We start from the raw sequence: 18,597 nt of genomic DNA on the forward strand, positions 1-18,597 counted from the left end.
GCCGGAGTAAGGGGTGACAGTGCTAAATCCTGGGGCTGCTGGCGTGGGCTGCCCTGCCATGCCCGAGCCTTGGGGTGACCCATGCAGCGGTCACCTTGTGTGGCTGCTCCCTGGCCACCCGTCTCCTTACGAGATGGGTGTCCCACGGGCTGCCCCGGTTCGCATGTTGGATGGGCTGGTTGGTAGAAGGATAGGTTGGTAGTTTTCTTTTTCCATGCATTTCTTTAATACAGGGTAGTCACACAGGTTTAGGGCGCAGCTGCGCGTGGGCTGACCCACGTGCTGGATTGCAGGGCTCTCTCCCTCACCTGGTGCTTGTTCTCAAGTGGAGAGCAGGTTCAGGGAGCTGAGCTGCTCAAATCCCACCAGCGAGATGCAGGCTGAGTGATGGACCAGCAGCACAAGCTGTTCACCGTGCAGCCAGGGAGCAAAGGAGCCTTAGTGTGAGATGGGAACTTGCACCCAGATGTGGGTCAGGAATGGGAGCGTGGCAGCAGCTGAGGTGAGGTCAGGTTGCCTGGATCCTGGCACACCAAAGGTTGGGCCAGCACAAAGAAAAGGCAGTAATAGCGATGGGAGAGTGGGAACCCCTTAGAATGAGCTGCTGCCTGGGGAACAGGAGCCACAGCGTATCAGGAGTGCAGAAGCATAGTTTGTCATCTTCATTTTCACATCTCTGCCACGGCAGTGTGTCACCGGTCACCGAGGGTGATGGTGTGCAGGGCAGGAGGTTCCATTTGGATTCATCCAGCCTGCAGCTGAGGTCCTGACAGTGGGGAAGGAAAGCCTGGGATAAGATGTGGGAAGTGTAGAAGCCCCAAGGACGTTTCTGCAGTGCAGTGGCAGTACACAGAGGCTGTATGGTGTTATTTACTTGGGGGGACCTGACTTAGGGCTTTGAAAACACTGAGTCACCACAGCACAAGAGGTGGATATCATTAAAATAGCTCCTCACATCGGTAAAAAGAAATGTTATCCATGGCTCTGAGTTGTAAAGAGCTCTTACTTGTTTTACAGCCTGCGTTGTTCCTCAGATTGGCAGGGCATTGCTGCTGGAAATGCCTGTAGTCCCAGCTGGGCAGGACAGTCTTTGGCAGCAGGGCAGAGAGGGCAATGCTGGCCCCCATGCTGCATGCTGCCATGCTACACTGGCCATGGCCCTGGAGCAGAGCAAGGGGAGCTGCTGCCAGCTGGCAGGGCATGAGGGAGCCCCGGGCAGCTCTCATTTGCACCTCAGGCTGGGGCTGGGCAGGTACTGGTGGAGGTAGCCAGTTATCTGACAGTTTCCTTCTCCTGTCCTGCCACCCTGCAGATCAGCAAGGCAAGCAGCCCGGCCTCAGGTTTCCCTCTAGACTCCTTGCTGGAATGAAAATGTTGATCTGTGGTCTCTTGATGTTTCAAAATCCTCTTTTTTTTTTTTTTTAAAGGATTAGGTTTAAGAGGGAACTGATACGGTCAGCTACAAAATACCCATACACAAAGCAGTAACTGAAATGCAGAACGAGTGGGAACAGGCTGCCATTAGGATTATAGGGTCAGGTTGCACCTCAAGCAAAGTCCTGTGGTTGTATAAAACTGTTAGACTGCATTTGCTTTAAAGCTGTGCTGTACAGCATTTTGTTGTTGCTGCTGTTTGACCTCATGAGTGTTATTTTTATTCAGCAGAAGATTGTCTGGCTCAGTGTGATAATGACTGCAAAGCTTACTGCTGTGATGGGACTACTCCCTACTGCTGTTCCTATTATGCCTACATTGGGAATGTCCTTTCGTAAGTATATTTGTGCTTTAGAAAAAAAAATGGTGTGGTGTGTTCATTGACTTGATGTAAACTTGGGTTGTGGGAAACTATGTTTTGGCAGTAAACAGTGGCAGGGTTTGGGTTTTCCAGTTTGGTTTGTTTTCTTCCTTGATGGTAACAAGCATTGGTATTCCTTTGAAGTCTCATGCTGTACGTATTTTTGAAACATACCAGAAAGCTTGCTAAAATTGAGGGTTCTGTCCCTAGTTTGTGTACAACAATATAATTTGTGGAAGTAAGCTTTAGAGGTAGTGAGAACTTTGTTTCAAGTTCTTGAGATGAAAAGATCTGTGAATATAAATCTTTTGGGTTTTGTTGTAGTGCTTTGTTACAGTACCTGAGTCAACAATGATTGAATAGTGTTTCAGATGACTTGGACTTGAAATTCATTTTGCTTTGAATACTTTTTTCCCCGTTTCTTTTCTATTGTCTGTTTTTGTTAAATGGTGTTTTGACTTTCGGTGGAATTCATTGAGCAGATTCTGTATGAGGGTAATCTGACCCTTTAATACTGTGATATGAATAGTGTGTTTCACAGTGCTTTAAAGAAACACAGCAGGTGAATGAGGGGGTTATGAATATTTTCTATCTAGAGAAAAATACAGGAGTAAAGTGTTGATTAAAAATAGAGGCTCCAGTGCAGCTGTTTGTCTTTGCATCGGTGAGGAAGAAGAGAAGCTTTCCTATTAGTAGACCTGACTCTAGACTCTAGCCTTAATTTAAGGGACAACCCCTAAGTATTATACTCACGTGTGGGAGCAAACCTTAACTAAACATAAAATGTTGTTCTTCAGGATAGGGCATCTTACTTTCTGCCTCACCAATCCCACCAGTAATTTCCTTAACCTTTAGCATTCAGTCTGTGGCTTATTATTGGTTTATGCTCTTGACTAAAACCAGAAAAGGAAAAATGGTTGTGGCATACAGACTGCTTGGTGCTTGGGGAGAAGTGAGTGGGAAGATGGTAGTTGCATTTTTCTAAAAAGTCTCCTCTGATGCAGGTTTTGTTTCAGCTGTGGTACCTGGGGAATATTCCAGTATTCCCTTTAGCATATTTTATAGTGCTTTGAAGGAGTAGGCAGAGTGATGGCATTTTAATACAGAATTGATCCACAGTTTTTAAAGCAGATCAGACACTTCCTGGGCTAAAGTAAATAAAATTATGATAGAGCACCAGAATCCTTCATTCACCTGGAAATGATAAAGCATGTACTAAGACTGATTACTGTTGGAGAGTGACAAGTGATTTTTTTCCCCTGCTTATCTAGGAAATGTCTGCTTTGATATTTTTTCTTTTTCATGCCAAAATTGCTTTTCTATTTGCTCCATCAAAGTAAATGAAAAAAAAAATAAAGTAAATGTAAGTAAATGAAAAAAAATCAAAATTTCCATTTCCTCCATCAAAGAAGTGCTCTTTTTGAATACCTTATCCAGCTCACATGTGGTTAGGAATGATGGACACAAGAGCATAGGATATCATATCATATAGGAAGGAGGCCTCACATAGAGCAAGTGGATTTCAGTTCCCACTTCCACATGTACATCACTGGCATTTTTCTAGCCTAACATCAGATCTGTGCTTTGTGAAGGATCAGCCAGGGGGTTCTTTAGAGTGACTGCTGAAATGTTCAAACCATGCCTTCAGCGCCAGGCTGACACCTAGTCCTTTGTATGTTTGTTTAACAAATGTAAACAGCTATTGAACCGAGTGTGAGTGGCTCTGAAGGCATTGGAAGGGTTTGTGTGTACCTGCATGAGTTTGAATACCTGAGGGAGCTCTTACAAGTGCTGTTTGCCACAACACATCTTGAAGGAGACATTCAATTCTTCTAATTTTTTTATGATTAAGTACTCCAATTGATAGACTCAAAAACCAGTCAGGAGTCATTATACTCCTCTGACTGACATTTTGCATGATTAAGTCACAGATATTTTTATTTCCCTAAAAGCTGTTTTGGGCATGTCTTCTTTTAAACATGTATAATCTCATTTTGAAAACTTCAGGCATTAATGACTTGACCATCTGTCCTGGTAAACTCTTCTATAGTTCATTTAGTAACATCACTGGGAAATTTTGCTGGGAAATGAAGGTTGAAATTCCAACTGTCAGCTCTTAACTTATCTGCAAGTTTGAAATGTGGCCCTAAATAGTCATCATGACAACCCTCAACCTTATCACCGAGCTGGGTGAACTCTGTCAGCCTCACATGTAAGATTTGCTTTGTTTTGCTTTGCCCAGCTCAGGGGTCATTTCTTTGGCCTTCCTTTGAGCTCTCTCTCGTATATTCACTTTCTTCTTTGAGCGTGACTAGCAGGGCTGAGCACAGGGTTTTGACAGAAGCCTTGCTAGGGCTATTTTTTCCTGTACCTTTCTTTGAGCACCTATTTTGATGTAGCTATCTGTGATGATCACAGAAGGCATAGCAATGAACTTAGCAATTTGTTCCTGCTCTGAGTCTGTAAGGCACAGTTTTCAAAGCATGTCTGCTGCCTTAAGCCTGCAAACTGTTCTTTGGGCTGCTACCTTGGATTTAGTTGCATTGCAAAAGATTTTATTTTGACTTTACTATGCTCCATAAGAATAACCTTCGCTTTTCATTATTGGGCACTACATTGATCTTTTCTTTTATGTGCAAGAAATTTCACATTGCCTCACCCCCCAAATGACAAACTGATGAAATAGCATTAGAACTCAAAAATGGTCACTAGTGACCTTTCTGCTTGTATCTTTCTGTTAACAACTGTGTATTGAAATCTTTAAAAGAAACAAATTTAATGCAACACACTGTGTGTCCTGATAATTCCATGTAATGCTGTTCTTTCAATATCCTTCATGTCCTTCGATGTCATAAGTTTTGATCCTGCTGTCTGCACCAAACAATGGACATGACTTGTGAAGGTACTTCCAGAAGTGCCTTTTTACTGCTTGAAACACCTTGAGCTGTCCTCAGTGTTGTCATGGCTCAGCTGCTTTAGAGGTTGCTTATGCTTCTTCATTTGCTTACCACTAATTTTTGTCTCTTTCTGTTCTTTACAAATCTCTCTCTTTCTGATGTTTCTGCTCTTCTCTGGGATTTTTTTTGCCAGTGTAACTCTTTCTCACATGGAAAAGTCTTTTGGAGTGCAGTAGGCCCCTTTTAAATAATTCTCTGTTTCGTTTCATGCTTCTCATTCTTCTCCTTTTAGACCCATATGCCAGCAATTGTGCAAACAGACTATAAACACCAGGCAATAACCTATATGCTGATTTTAAAACAAAGTCTGTGGTAGACTGTGATCATTAATATCTGAGTTACTTGTAGCTTTTAAGTAATTCTCTTCACTCATTAAAATGAGTTTCAACGTTGAGGTATTTATTCTGTGCAGGTTTTCTGTTTTAAGATACCATAACATTTTAAGGACACCAGGGAATTTTTTTTTAGTCAGAAGATGTTTTCAGCAAACATCTTCCAAGCTGTGTACATCTGTGGTTAGCCTGTTTTTCTTTCACATGAAGAACAAAGGCAGGTTTATCAGCTCACTCTAGTATTAGGATTTCATGGCCTGTATGAGATGTTCCAGTAACTCCATCTTTAGCTGGACTACAGGTATAATCTATAAGCATTTCAAGGTCTGTGATTGAGTCATCTGTAATCCCGTGAGCATCTCTGATGTAAAACAGCACATTCTTCCTCCTCCTCTGTCCCTTTATGATACCTTTGCAGAGAAGTCGTTACAGTATTAATGCTGCAGCTATATTTACCTTCCTACTAGTTTTCAAAAGCTACAGCCTATCCTTATTTCTTCTGATACATATGCATTTGCTTCTGTTTATTTGCTCAACATCTAGCGCTTCTAAAAATTAATTTTTTCTTGGACAAATTGCTGATTTATGTTTGGACTTGTGCAACATAACAGAGCTGTGTCTGTGGGTTGAACGAAAAGGTGTAGGAATGCTTGAGTGCTCAGGCTGCTTCTCCTGCTCACATTTCCACTCTGCACCAGAAAGAAAAGCTTGGAAGCACCCTTTCCAGCCTTCAGCATCATCCTGGCCTTTTGAGTCAAGAAACTCAAGCTGCCCTCCTCCTCAGCAGCTAGTTACTAAGTTATCAAGTCACTTGTAGCTGACCTTTTATCAGTTTCCCTTGCTACCTCTGCTGCTGCAGCTTGCTACCAAGCTAGGGCCTAAGAGAACTGCAGCATGTTTTCTCCATGACACATGCTTCAGGTTTGCCCACAACAACAGTATCTCCCAAACTGACCAGCCAGCAGCATTTTGCATTCTGTCGCTCAGAGGAGTTGGAGACGTTTGGTTGTTGCCTTCAGCTCCAGTCTCAAACCCCAGAGCTCCTCAGCGGTGGGTGTCAGTATAAAAGGGGTTCTTCTGCAGGACCCAAATTTGAATGTGTGTTTCTGATAGTGCTTTTTGCATTTGCTTCCAAGAGACTCCAAATTGCCTGGCCCTCATGCTTATCCTGGTGGATTTTCTGTGGGCTAATTTCCAGCTAAATCTCCACCACGTTGCGCCTTGTGTTTATTGTGGCACAGCACACAGGTAGGTTTTGAGCCACGGGTAGCTATTTGGGCAGAGATGTCAGTAGTTGCATGCTGTCAGGAGTGGTTTTTTATGCTATCTTTGCTCTTCTTGCACTTCATGACCAGCAGCTGTGAGTTGGTGTGAAATAATCCCAGATTACAGATAAATAATGGAGCAAAGAGTAGTCCAGCTGCTCTTTCAAATGAATACTGCTGGGCTTGCTGAATGTTCAGAGACAGTGAAGGGACTTACACCCAGATGTGGCCCACCAAATGTAAAAAAACCCCATTGATAAACTATTCAGCCCTGGTGACTGGTCTGTATTTCCCTCTGTGAGTCTTTAACGGGAGTAAACTGGACGATTGTCTTAAGCAGAAGAAGAAAGCTAAAATGCAGTGATGTTACCTTACATTGCAAAATGTCATCGGAAATGTCTTACTCTAAGGTGACTTTCATTTAGAAAAGCAACACAAAACAAAATGCCTGATTCAGAGAACTTCAAAAGTAACTGGAGGAAAAAGTAAATAAAAACTTCAGAGACCGAGATCTCATTACATGTAGTAGGATGGTGATTGTAAGAGAGTAGGTGGAAAAACCTTACGAGAGACACTGAGAATACAACAACCTGTTTAGTGACCACTGAAATAGCAGGTGTGATTTACGTGAACTTCCTGTATGTTAGAGGGGGTGAGGTTTTTGGGTGGATATTGGATTGGATTTTTTTAAGTCTGGAGGTTGCACAATGCAGCCAGGAAGGAAGGAAGGAAGGAAGGCAGATGGAGATAATGGGAGGAAAAGAGGCAGAGAATACATTTAGCATAAAAATTGTGTGCATGCCTTGGCCTGCAAAATTGAAGAAAAAGCTGTGTGTGATGTATCTAAGTGTGGCATTTGATGTTGAGTACTTGCTATCCAGTAGTATTTGTGAGAACAGCAGCTGACCTCAGAGAATGCCATTTTTGTTCCTGAAGGGAAGAATGTGCCTTAAGCTGTTTCGCTTGATATGGGAATATGGGATGGAGGGTGGGTGTGGAGGAGAAGTGCACCAAAGGACAGAATTAACATTTTAAGAGTTAGGAATATAGAGATGTAGCCTCTGGAGTTCATAGAGAATAAAATAAATCTGGGAAGCTTGGCATTCACTGCAGATTCCAAATAATTAAAATTAGACACTTTCAGGCATCCCACAGTAAATATGTGTAGCAGCATATGGGTTGGGGATGGTTCTGTGTCTACACGACAGTTTTATGGTAGTCTGCTTAAAATAAAATCATGTTCCTCTTCATCAATGTGTTCCTCTTCTTCAAAATTTCCCGTGAGTGAAGCGCTATGGGACAATATGTAAAAATGCAATTTCCCTGGCAGTTGCCATTTCATGCCTCTGGCTTTGGGACTTTGATACTATGCCAGGGGTCTGCCAAAGGCCTGTTTCAGTAAGTATCTTTTCCATTTGGCCTGACTTCTGATCAGGAGAGTCTTCCTGAATGTGCACACAGAGCAGATCCTTAGGTTGCTTGTGCTGAGTATAGGAGGGTAACTATAAATGTGTTATTGGTGAGGCCAAGACTCTGATAATTAACTGTTTTGTTTCCCTTTCATTCTGTCTAAGAGGTGAATAGCAGTTCAGCCTTTTATTCCATGGTTTTGAAAGCATTCTATATGTGCTTAAGCCTAGGAAAACCTCTGCAAGACAGGTATTCATATCTCTCCGGGCAGGGTGCTGATTAACCACAGCTTAGAGAAAAATCTAGGACCATGTTTTCCTTGTAAAATCTGCTGGAGAGAATACAGCTATTCAAAATGTGACCTCTGCCAAGTGTTTGAACTTCCAGTTGTTTTTTCTTCCATGCCTATTGTCCCAGTTCATATCCTTTAGTGAAGAATGTGCGATCAGATTTACAAGCAGAGCAGTATCTACTCCTGGTGACTGCTGCAGAGGAAACCCTTGTCAGCACCAGAATTAAAACACAGGGTGCCTCTTCTTTAGCCCTTTGTGTTTTCATTTGTGATCCTGTGTTGTGACAAGCAGCTCAAAATGGGGGAAAAAAATGGCTTGCTTGCCAAACAGTAGCTCTGGAAAGATAGCTCCCACTTCAGTGTCCCACCTCTTTTTCACTTGGATGCCTGACTAACTGTTTTGAGATGTTTGGGACTAATGGGATTGGGTTCTTTTGTTTGTTTGTTCATTTTTGGAAGTTTAGGGAGTTTTATTTTGGTAAGAGTTAAAATGACTTTATTAATGAAAACAAGAAGTCATTGTAAACATGCAAGTTTAAATTGTTCATCAGAAAAAAGGCTGGTATGGTTTTGTGCTAAAACTTGAGCTGCTGATATCCCTGTGGATCATCTGGTTTTCATCATTTGGAAGATTGTTAGAATTTGGCCTGAAAATAGAAGCATTAACATATAAATCACTGAAATGTTCTGTGGCTTACAGAAAACTCTAAGAGGGAAAAGTAGCCATTCTTAAGGAATTCACTGAAATGATCTTGCTTATACTGCTCTGTTTTGAAAATATTTTTCAGTGGAAAGGAGCAATAATTTTTTGTTCTTCACTTGCAGTGGTCTGCTTTGGAAGCCTGCAGGGTTTTCCCATAAGGTGCAGTCATGTAAAAGATAAATGTTTTCTTAACACTTAGTAAGACTGACGTAAAGATTGAGCCTGGGGATTATGTTGATTGCAAGAGGACTGTCCTTTCTTCGTAAGAATTTTACCTTCTGTCTGTTATTTTATACCCACTCACACGCCTTTGCCTTTTTCAAGTGAGGAAAAGGTCCACCTCTGAATTTGATAAGAATCTGTAACTTTGTTCAGTCCCCTGTAAATCCAAAGCTGTCAAGAAAATTCGGATAGTCCGCTCAGCACCAGTTCAGCAAAGTAGTTAAATGCATTTGTAACTTCAAGGTGGTGAGTAACTGTAATGGATGGAGTCCTCATCCTGTTGAAATCAATAAACTAATTAATTCAGTGGGGATTTCATGCACTTGGCTCTAATGGGACAAGCTGTAAGCCGTGGTACCTTGTTGAATCCAAGTGTTAGAAGAGAACATTTTTTCTTTATTTTTTTGGATCACCATAGTCCTTTCCACACTCACTGCCACTTTATGCTTCCTTGCTTCTGGTTCAAGTGCTGCTTAATAAAGCGTCACTCCTGGAGGGCCAGGAGATACAAAAGATAAATCCCACCTCATCTGACTCACCTACTCCCTACACATCCAATGTATACGTGTCCCCCTTACCAGCCAGGGAATTTCTGTTTTGTTGGCTAATTTGGAAATTTCACTGAGCCTGCAGGATTTGCAGAGAATTAGTCTGTTGCATTTTGTAGAGGTTGCTGTGTAGTAAGTAATATCACACCAACTCGGAGCAGGGTTATTAATGAAGATGCTTCTGGGTCAGAAGCTCTGCAAGAGGACCATTTGCTGCTGCTCACAGTGTAATTGTGGCCAATTCAAATAAAATCTGTAGCACTAATTCAGTATTTGAACAATAGTGTCCTAGAAAGAGAAATTCTAATTCTAATCTTAATGTGCCCCTTAAATGGACAGAAAAAGAGTTTGGCATATGTGAGTTATTAAAAATTAAAGGAAGTTAACGTGTAATTCATAGGGCAGCCACAATTTCCTTCTAGAGTTATAATGACAGCTGGATAGAAATTTCATAGTTAATACAATCTTTAGAAATCCAATAGTTTTCTCAATAATTTTCTCTATTTTAAGAAGTAAAAAGGTTGTGACATTTGCTTTCAGAATCACTTGTGCTATCGTAAAAAAACTTTTTTTTCCCCCGGAATGAATTATTTTTGTAAAATACAAGATTGCTCCTGGGACTCACTTCACACCTAAGTATTTAGTATGGGATGGAGAGGCACTAATACCACAAACCAGGCAGGAATGTTTCATCACTGTGTCTCCTCTGTTAGCTCATCCACACAGATAAGAAATTTTTACTGCTATTGCATGGAGTTACTCCTTTTGCTCACAAGGGAGCCTTGGTTTAATGCTGAATGTTCCAGCTTCTCTCTCTTTATTGAGGCCTGTGGTACACTTTGGCACAAGCACAACTGGTACTAAGGATCTACAGCTATCTTTGAAACATTTGTTCATTGGCTAAGATGCACTGAACCTTATTTTTAGGTGCTTTGTGAACTTGTTGTGCTGCTATTGAAGTGTAAAGGGACTGTGCAAACTATCTCTACTCCGGTCCTTCATACAGTCCATGGTCAAGATGATCTAATGAAGGTATAATTAGGGTGCTGCTGCTCTGTAGCTATTTCCAGCTGCTGAGCATAAAATTTGGGACTGTGTGCTATCACATTAATAGCCATTTTGGTCTCTGGTACTGTGTACTGTTTATTCCTGTCGTGCTTGTGCATTTGACTTTTTCCTTCCAACAGTGGGGTGAGAGAGCCTGGACATAAGCATTGTCCCTTCTCTTTCTTCACCACTGGTGCTTCCTCTTCATCCCCAGTAAAAGGAACAGAATAGAAATAATCACTTGGAACAGGAGGGAAGCAGTCAGCCTTGGAGAGTGGCATGTCTCTCCATGGAGGGGAAGGCACCGGCTTCACTAGCAGATGCCTTGCACTTGAGAGGAGAGAGTTCCCCCCTGGAGCAGTTTGGAACCCTCCAGGTAAGGTAATGTAAACTGCAGAGAATAGGAAGGTTGTCAAGGAGAGGGTAGGGGATTGCAGCTGCTGCTTATTACCTTTCCTACATGATGCTTATATGTATACACGTGTGTATATATGTGTGTATATGTATATACAGAATAATTACCTTTAAATTAATTTTTTCTGAAATTCTGCTTTGCTGTTTTCCTACAACAGTAAAACCATCTGGAGTGCTGACTGGTGTTACAATCCTGTTCTGGTAGCTGTGTTGTTGAAGCATCACATCGATGTGACACTTAGTGCCATGGTCTAGTAATGATGGTAGGGTTGGACTCGAAGGTCCTTGAGGTCTCTTCCAGCCTGGTTGATTCTATGATATATTCTAAGACATGTTATCAACACTTGGTGTTACGAGTTCTCGGCACTGTGGAGCCTGAATTTTTCTCTTTCCAGGAGTTCTCCAGGCCAGCCAGCCTCTGTGAGTTTGGTGGGGGTGGTGAGTAGGGTGGAGGCCTGCAGAGCACTTCTTCCCTGATGCCTCTGCAATAGGCCTGTGGAGAAAAAGAGAAGCAGAAATATTCTGATAGCAGACTGAGGAGAATTCTGAAATGGAAGACAAGCAGTCCAGAGACTCAAAATTAATTACTTATGTATAAGTAATACTTGTAATATGCTAGCGTTTAAATGATACATGGCAACATCTCTTAATTCTTTTGTTTGTATCAAATTCTTCAAGTCCCTGTGCTCTTGGGCCTCTCCTCATCTGCTGCTTTGGAAATGTAAACTAAGAGGAAAGAAAATAAGCAGCCAGCATCAATTTAACACTTTACTTTTCATTGTTGGGACTAAGGCAATTCTACGAGTATTTTGTGCCAGACCTTGTTGTAATATATCTCTTGAAATCTTACAGATATTCCTGGAAGAGTAACAAGAATGTTGTTAGTGCAATAATTTTTATAAAGGATGTATCTTTTTTGTAATCATCTTTGCTTTCCACTTGTGTAGAATTTTATTCTGAATATAGGCATTGAATATGCCTTGGATAACATGTTTGTGTTCATGATGATATCATGAATATCATGAAGATAACATATGCAGATGAAAACCTCTTGGGATGGAGAATGGACTTTGATGTGAAGAGTCCTTGTATGCCATGTCCAGCACAAAAGCTCTCTCAGCTATGAGTGAGAAGCCATGGTGTTAATGTAATCTAAGTAATTATTAACTTCCCTACAAATCTGTTTTGTCATGTGCAAACATTGCATTCTTTTAAGATGAGTTCTTTTTGTCTGCCTTTGTTGATGTCCCTGCTCTGGGACACAGCTTTTCCCACACTGCAGTGTGCTGTCCATTTGCTATGCTGTGTGTTGCCAGTCCCCAAAGACCTCAGTGAGGCTTTGTCCCATTGTAGCTAATATATTTACATGGCTGAAAGCTAATATTGTTTGTTCAGTCCACAGTGGTAGCCCTGTGTTTGACTTGGAAATAGATGGCCTGTTTACATAAGCTGAAATTATGAAAATGGATGACAGGATCACCAGTGTGCTTGCCTTGCATTGCTTTCCTCCAGTGGCTCCTTGCAGGGATAATTTGATAGTAAATTCTTTTGGAGACTGAAAGAATAGAGCTTCGAGGCGGTGGGGGTTGAATTAAAAGTTATGGCTCTCATTCTCCGTTTTCAACAACATTTAAAATTGTCTGAAGTAAAGCACAATTCATCTTTGTTCCTGAACCTTCACAATTGTTGAGCAATACTTAGTGATTGAATTAGCATATTTCCAGAGTGTAGTAAAATGTCAGCTTGACAGTAATGCTTTCAGAATTGCTACGTGACAGGGGCACTGCAAACATAGTGGCATGTCTGCTGTGTGTTTCAAATAACATGCTACATTGAGGCAATGTGCTGAGGTTAGGAGGGGAGCTATGCTATTCAACGTCTGGATTTGGTAGACTTACGTTGTCACTGTCTGCTAACATAGTTTATTTTGCATTAAAATTCCATAGCAAGGGAGTTTTTTCTTGCTTGTTCCTCACACCCCTTCCAGTCATCCTTTCTTCTGAAGCTGGTAAGGATGAAATGGCTTCTATGGTGTGGCCGCCTGTGTTAGCAGGATTTGATGACCTCAGAAAGTCATTTCACATTAGCCATAGAAGTAGGAATTTGTTCCGTTTAAGGCCTAGGCTGATAAAACATTTTGAAGCTCTCAGCAAGCTGAGGTATGAGATCTCTCTCTCGTACTCCTCTGCAGTCACAGGCTGACAGAAGCTGCTTACAAGCTGACCTCCTGGCTGGCATTTTTACAGCAGACCATGATCAGTGTTGCTTATCCAGCAGGGACAGTCACCTCTGCAGGTGAGTTGGCCCGTGCATTGCCAGGAAAACAGCTCTGGTTTGCATCGCTGCAATTTAGCAAGTTACTAAGAAACTTTGTTTTGGTTTTTGAGCTGCAGATCCTTGTTTAAAGGAGGGAGGGTCTTTTATTACCTCCTACAAGGGAGGTTTTCTTCTATATGTCTGTGAGTAGTTACCAAGAAGGATGCTTCAGTAGGCACCTGAAGAGCCCTGTGATCCCCTCTGAAGAGCTGGGAAGCCTTGCTGGGGTGTCCCACTTGGGCAGGTGGATTATGAGAGGCTGCAGAGAGGCTGTTGGGATTGTCAGCCCAAGGCCTCTCCCTGGATTCTCTTCTCAGTGTCCACTAGACCATCAGATATTTTTAGGAGTCCAGAAAAATAACATCTGTAGTTATCTCCATGTCATTTGAAATCTGTCAGGTACAGGTGCAGTCAGCTCCCTTTGAGAGCAGGGCCCTGTCCAAGATGGAAAGCTGCTGCTTGGTTCTCTCTTTCTATCTTGTTGTATACTGAGAGTTAAAGGAGAATTATCATGGCATTTGTGCTCCATAGCACTAGGAAAAGGGCAGGTTGCACTTTGGTAGCTATGAATGAGTTCTTCCCTGTAGCATGCTCCCTTAGCAGGCATCTGATCCTGCTGCCTGTCACTGGTGGACACCTACCTGCGTTTCATCCTCCCTCTCCTGCCCGTGTTGTGCTCCAAGGAGGGCACAGCTTTGGGTATGTTGGTCCAGCCTAGTTTTCAGCCTTTTCCTGGCAAGTAGGGGGTTGATTGAGGGGCCCCCAGGAGAATCTGGGACCTTGATAGGGAGGACACCCAGGCCTTGCAGGTGGTGAGGATGTGCTCCGGGTGCGCCAGTGCCCTTTTGCACCTTCCTGGTAGGCTGCCAAGGCCAACCCATCAGGATACAGCCTGCATTGAGGGAAGATGTAGGATCTCTTTCAGCTAAGATAAAAGCAATTACTGCTTTGTGAGGCCTGTAGCTGGAAAGTAAGTTACCAGTTAGTAGATGTTACTTAAATCTGAAGGAGCTACCCCACAATAAGCATTTTCACTTTGACTTTATTATGTGTTAATAGTTTATTTATGTTGCAGTTGCTGGTAGGGCTTTTTAATGAGATGCCATTGTTTTGCCAGTCTAAATAGTTGCAGTGCTGACACAAAAACACTGGATGTGTGGATATGTCAAAGCAGTCAACTGATTTATTACTGTTATGTATCACTGGCGTTGAATGGTTTTAATAACTGCCAGAACTAACAACTCCGTCATAACCTCTGGTAGCACTGCTATACCTGTTGCAATATTTTTATCACTTTTTTTTTTAAAACTTCTGTCATGAGATACAAACTGTCACTTAACAAGGTAAAATCTTCAAGGCACTTGATTTATACAGACATGCACTGGCTGAAATTATGGTCCAGCTTGGGAAGAGCTATGAGAATTTCCTCCAAAACTGGTGAAGAAGGTCTTTCAGGCTGTCTCTGGCCTATCCAGAAGAACACTGCAGCAGCTCTGCCACTGTAAGGATTTCCTGTGCCATTCTCAGGTGTGACAAGTACCTTTCTTCTTGGTATTTTCAGCAAAATCCTCATATTGGCTTTGCGAAAAAATCACAATCCTTTCTTTCCAGGTGTTTGTGCCATAAAACTGGGATTGGAGGTTTCTCCCCCTGTAAATTCAAATCTTCGGCTGTGGATTTTTTGCTCTGACCTACTTAAGAAGTTGCTTGAGGCAGAACTTCAAACTGGCCCCTGTTTTGTAGCTAAGTGTTTCCAGTCCTGTTTTATTTTTGTGGGTTTTAGCTGCTTCTTTCTCAAAAAATAGCCAGCTGATCTTACTTTTTGTCTCTGTGCCATCTGTCTGGCCTGCTGGTGGACTTGGAAAGCCATCGTGATGGCTGCAGCAACACAAAAGTCTCGGCTGCAAGCACATCTCCTGGAAGAGCTCCCCTCATCAGGCATTTGCTCTTATGCTGTAGCAGCTCCAAACAGGCCCAGGACCCAAAATCAAAACAGTTTGGGCTGGAAATGGCAGCTTATCCACCACAGAACCCAAATGGTTTGGAGGAAAAAGCTCTCATTTCTCTTCTTCACCTAGGCTCAGGGTCATTGCTGCAGTTACCCAAGGGGTACGATGCTGTGCCTCTCATACCATAGGGATGTGTGGAGACACTGATTAGCCATCCTGAGGAAGGTCAGGATAAAGCCCCTGGGTGAGTCAGGCTGGAATCCCTTTGAGGTAGATATTTTCCTATTATCTAACCCAAACCTCCATGATGCAGCTTCATGCCATTCCCTTGGGTCCTGTCACTGATCACCAGAGAGAAGAGATTGGTGTTGCCTCTCTTATTCCCGTCATGAGAAAGCTGCAGACTGCTGTGAGGTCCCCTCTCAGTCTCTTCTTCTCCAGGCTGAAGAAGCCAAGTGACCTCAACTAGGCCTTGTATGGCTTCCCCTCGAGACCCTTCCCTATCTTTGTAGCTTTCCTTTCATGGTCCCATCCCCGTGAGCAGGATCCCAGCCCTTTTCTCCATACTGTGTGCCAAGGGAAGTGCTCTCAAGGGACAGATAGGTCATCTTCTACAGGACACTGTTGTGTGTAACTACTTATTCATTAAGAAGTTAAAAGGATTAAAAGAATGGGTTGTCATGTCAAAAAGTAGACACAGCAAAGTATTACTGAGTAATGAGGGTTGCTTGCAGTGATGTTCTTTGGGGATTAGTACAAGCATGGAAGATTTTCAATTGCCAGTCAGGACCTAGGATGTAAATGCAAAAACCCTGGTCATAAATGTGTGTGTGTGTGTGAGAAAGATACATTTTAAATGAATGCACTTTGGAAGTTCTCAGATGACAGATTTAAGGGTGTTTCTGTGACTTTAATTCGTGCCTCTTTCATATACTTTGTGGTGCAGCCTTCAATTACACTGTTCTCATGGTGCAGTGAGATTGTAATACTCATATATGTCTTCCCCAGACATGTTTTCAATGTGTAAGGGAATATACATCCCTGTGCAGATTTTAACTAGGCCCCTTAATGCATGGAGTAGTGTAAAAGCCCCTCTCTAGTCCTGCTTGGAGAGATTTCAGACCTGTAAGTGGCTCAGGCCTCTGATGGCCAAAGATCTTTACCAGCTCATATGAAATATGTTGCTGGCCTTATTCCAGCTGCTACTGATTACAACCAAAATTCATCACAGCTGGTGCCAGGAGAAATATTAGTTGGATAGCTGAACCAGAAGCACAAGAGGCAGAGAATTGAGTGTGCTCTCTCCTTGGACAGGCAGTACCTCCTGACCAGGACAAACAACAAGTAGTAAGGCAGTGCAGGGATGCTTTTTTCTTGTTTTCTGAGGCATAATCTACCTGAACACAAATAGGATGTATGCTGCTGTAGTATTAGCACATTTTAAAAAATCAGCATACTAATTAACTGTCATCTTTATTGTTGTTTCAGGAATTAGTGACAATACAAGGAGACATGATCTATTTAAAAACATAGAATGTTGAAGGTTAATCGTAGAATATTAAAGGGTTGGAATGGACCTTGTAGATCACCTAGTCGCAAGCCCCTGCCATGGGCAAGAACACCTCCCACTAGCCCAGGTTGCTCAAGGCTTCATCCAACCTGGCTTTGAACACTGCCCAGCTTGGGGCATCCATAGCCTCCCTGGGCAACCTGTTCCAGTGTCTTATCACCCTCACAGTAAAGAATTTCTTCCTAATATCTAATCTAAACCCACCCTCTGTTAGGTGAAAGCCATTCCCCCTTGTCCTATCACTACATAATTTGTAAAGTCCTTCTCCACGTAGGGCCCTTTCAGATACTGGAAGGATAGACATAACAAAGTATTTTCAGCCCCTGTGTTCAAAAGGGTTTGGGGATCCCAGATCCCATTTTCAGGTATCCAGCAAGAGGCTTACTTCCAGAGGAAATGTTTCAAGAGGCCTCGCATGACTCAGACTTTCTGTGGGTGGTCTCCTGTGGAGTCACCCCTGCCTTTTGGGAACTCTCTTTTTGTGACCAAAATTTTACCCCTTGTATTGGGAAACTGCATGTCTTTGTGTGTGCTAACTTCAGTGCACGTACTTCCTGACTTTCTAGCCTCGACACTGTGGCTCTTTCCTGTTCCTTAAAAAAAAGAAACACCCTTCCCCCTTATAAACCCTTGCACTCTCTGCTTGCTCAGTTACTCTGATTCATGATCCTTCCATGCTTTCTGCTAACATCTTCACATTATTTCTGCTAGGCCATGAAATGTCTAGCAGAAATAAATAAATTCTTAATCAGATATGACTGCATTTCTATTTTTGAAAGCCATCCAAGATCACAAATTAAACTGGGGAGGGAGTGGGAGGTTTGGATTCCACTGTGATCTCTGATATAGGTTGAAATATGGGTTGAAAATAGGTTGATTATTGTGCCAATCCTTAGTGCCATCAGATGTAATACAAAATATGTAGTGTTTCAGGGCATCTTCTCAAGTAAAGGTCAAGAAGAGAGTGAAAATAAGTTCTGTCCTGTTTGGAATAGATTTCACTAACAATGTATTCATTCTCTTAAGCTACTTAGTATATTTTTCATAGCAGAGTTATATTTAATCTATGAAACAGGATTTTTTTTGTTGCATTTTTAGTAGGATCTTTTCAAGAATGTCTTTTTAAAATACTTTTTAAATCTGCATTTATATGTATGTCTCAGGCTTAATTTCTGCAGTCTGAAAACAGATTTCCAATGGTCATGAAAAAGCCAGCTTGATTTATCTTGAAGTTGATAGGAATCTTGTTCAGGCTGTGGGTCTGGGCTGGTAATAGATGCTGCTGGTCCATGTGCACAGCAATGGTTGATGCATGGTTCATGTGTGCCATTTTGAACTCTGAAATAAAATAGGTTGAGATGATTGTTGGAGGCAAGTCATCATAGCAGTGCATTATGAGTGTAGAATCTTTGTGGCATTTTTCCATCTCTTTGTAAACCGGGATATTGTAACATCCAACTTCATACAGTAAATGGGCTCTAGAAATTTGTCCAGAAATTGTCTGCTGAAGTGGATTACCTTCTCAGGGTTTACTGCATGGGTCTAGTAAGTTGAAGAAGATACCGCCTTGATTTAAAGCCTCTCCCACCCAAAGTCACGGTGAATTTACTGGTTTGGTACTTTTTAAGTTCCCTGGCAAATCACTTGTGCCTGCATCTTGCCAGTGAATAGCTGTGCCAAGGGATTGGTTTGGTAGAATTTACCTAATTGTATTAGTTTATGGTAAACTGTGTGTCTGGAGGAGCTCACAAAGGTGGCAGGTGGTGGCAGGGCTCAG

The 18,597-nt window shown here is 42.2% G+C and overlaps 1 protein-coding gene across 1 annotated transcript in view; it reads left to right on the plus strand.

The window, feature by feature from the left end:
• Nucleotides 1–1,662: 1,662 nt before the first annotated feature.
• Nucleotides 1,663–18,597, plus strand: part of CYYR1 (cysteine/tyrosine-rich 1) — a gene marked incomplete at its 5' end in the record, with an annotated part of 47,815 nt that continues 30,880 nt past the window's right edge. Inside the window, one exon of the mRNA XM_009070580.1 lies at nt 1,663–1,768. Coding sequence (XP_009068828.1) covers nt 1,663–1,768 — 106 coding nt within the window. The remainder of the gene's footprint in view (nt 1,769–18,597) is intronic.

This window comes from Acanthisitta chloris, unplaced genomic scaffold (genome assembly GCF_000695815.1).
Source record: "Acanthisitta chloris isolate BGI_N310 unplaced genomic scaffold, ASM69581v1 scaffold3020, whole genome shotgun sequence".
NCBI classification, from domain to species: domain Eukaryota; kingdom Metazoa; phylum Chordata; class Aves; order Passeriformes; family Acanthisittidae; genus Acanthisitta; species Acanthisitta chloris.